The 1,980-nt window shown below is 16.3% G+C and overlaps 2 protein-coding genes across 4 annotated transcripts in view; one reads left to right on the top strand and one right to left on the bottom strand.

Annotated features, from left to right (window-relative positions):
- Nucleotides 1-733, bottom strand: part of LOC102670675 (solute carrier family 35 member F6) — a 3,163-nt gene extending 2,430 nt beyond the window's left edge. Inside the window, exon 1 of one of the 3 annotated variants that reach the window (XM_006616646.2) lies at nucleotides 715-733. The gene's annotated coding sequence lies outside the window, so the exon portion shown is untranslated. Of the gene's footprint in view, nucleotides 1-433; nucleotides 511-651; nucleotides 671-714 lie in introns of those variants that run through there. The other 2 variants (XM_031510901.1, XM_006616645.2) reach the window with 2 other exon arrangements.
- A 413-nt stretch (nucleotides 734-1,146) lies between these two features.
- Nucleotides 1,147-1,980, top strand: part of LOC102680657 — a 4,457-nt gene continuing 3,623 nt past the window's right edge. The window contains exons 1-2 of the mRNA XM_031510902.1: nucleotides 1,147-1,551; nucleotides 1,714-1,980. The exon at nucleotides 1,714-1,980 is cut by the window's right edge and continues 21 nt beyond it. Of these exons, the coding sequence (XP_031366762.1) occupies nucleotides 1,422-1,551; nucleotides 1,714-1,980 (397 nt within the window). The 5' untranslated portion in view covers nucleotides 1,147-1,421. The remainder of the gene's footprint in view (nucleotides 1,552-1,713) is intronic.

The following is a 1,980-nucleotide window of genomic DNA, read 5'->3' as shown; positions in this document are numbered from 1 at the left end:
AGCTATATATATACAATAATTTATAAAAAGAAAATTATAAATATATATTAATTTAAAAAATTATTGATCATAAACTTTTAAAGTTTTATATCATAAATATTTATTAATATCATAATAAGATTAAAAACTTTTAAATTATATATATTACTAAAATTTAAAATTAAATGATAGATATAAAAAAATAAATGATTCATGATTCATTGTATGAAGATAAAACTCATAAATGTCAAATGAAAGATAAGCAGAGATTATTATAACAAATTAAATATGACAATATAATAATTAATTAAAATTGTTTTATATTTTGAATAAACATAATATAAAAAAAATTAGATTTTGGAAATAAAGAAAAATATCCAATACGATTTTAATAAATTTAACAAATAAAAAATTATAATTTAATATGAATAATAATTTTGATAAATTGACTTACGAATAATATTTTTTTAGTATAAATTAATAAACTATATTTAGTATAAATTAATATACTATATTATAATAAAAATAAAAATTTAAAATTTTTTTAAGATGATATATATTTAATTAAATACATTTGTTATTAGAATAAATTTAGCAAAAATTCTATTAAATTTTTGTTTCATTACAACTATTAATGTAACACAATATTCTTTTTATTTATACTATAAATACATTTTCATTGCACAGAAATAATAAATAGACATTACTTGTAAATAGGTGAATATGTTACTAAACTGAAAGAATATGCTGAATATATAAATTTCTAACATTAAAGGTTGTCAACCTCGATAGTTTTTTATGTATATATATTGTATATTAAGTATAAAATATTTAATATATAAATATTTTAAAATGTTTTAATAATTTATTTTATTATAAAAATTTATATTATAAAATATTACATTAAACATGTAATAAAAATTTATTATAACTAAAAATTCATTTAATATAAAAATTTTTTTATTGTATGGTTATTATTTTTAAATAAAATATTCAAAATAAAAAAATATTATAACATTAAAGAAAAGTAATATAATATAAAAGGACAAATTAAAAAATCTATATCTAATTTATTTAAAATATAATATATAATATTATTTTGTAATAAATTAGAGATATATGTATTACTATTAATTTAAAAAGACCGCTAAAAAAGAAATTGATTGATTATCTTTTTAAGTTTGTTGAAAATGGTACTTTATTCTAATTCATACAAGTATTGGTTATCTATAGAACGTTTAAGGATTCAAGTTTTTATTTACACACCCGATTTGTGAATTATAAAACGTAGAAAATATGCGGGTGTTAGAAATTATATTTACTGTTCAAAGCAATGGATAATAAAGTCATATGCATATTTTAAATTATTATCAGATAAAAAATATGAAAAAAAAGTAGAAAAACATTTTGTGTGCACAAATATAAAAATTTAATACGAAAATATGTCTTCGTTACATAAAAATGAAAAATTATCCGAAGTTTTAGAACTATTTCTATTACCTAATTATAACATCGTATCTACTACCTATCTCGATCTTTTATTATCTCATATTTCTAAAGATATTAAAGAACGTAAGAAAATTTCAAATGCCATTATTATTATTTATAGTAAAATTATTATAAAGAATTTGTTTTTATATATAATCTTTATTATATTCATTTTAATTTATTATATTGTATTTTATTCTATTTAAATATGACTCATGTTTTATTACATATTTTATTAAATTTCAGATGACACAACTAATTATGAAAATTGTGAATTATTTCAAAAATGGGTGTTAAAGGCATTAAATATATGGAATTTTGAATGCCTTCCCTCACAACCTATAATTATATTTACTTTAAAACTAATAGGAATAGTTTCACATAATGAATTAAGTTTTCACTATTGGCAATCTAAAGATGTATATAATAGAATATGTGTTATTTTTAATTTACGTAAAGATGATTTGCCAGTGTCTATTAAAATGGCTTATATCACAATGTTATTAGACTTGA

This window comes from Apis dorsata, unplaced genomic scaffold, assembly GCF_000469605.1.
Source record: "Apis dorsata unplaced genomic scaffold, Apis dorsata 1.3 scaffold_269, whole genome shotgun sequence".
Classification (NCBI taxonomy): domain Eukaryota; kingdom Metazoa; phylum Arthropoda; class Insecta; order Hymenoptera; family Apidae; genus Apis; species Apis dorsata.
The sequence above is the reverse complement of the archived record's forward strand: the minus strand, read 5'-3'. Positions and strand labels throughout refer to the sequence as shown.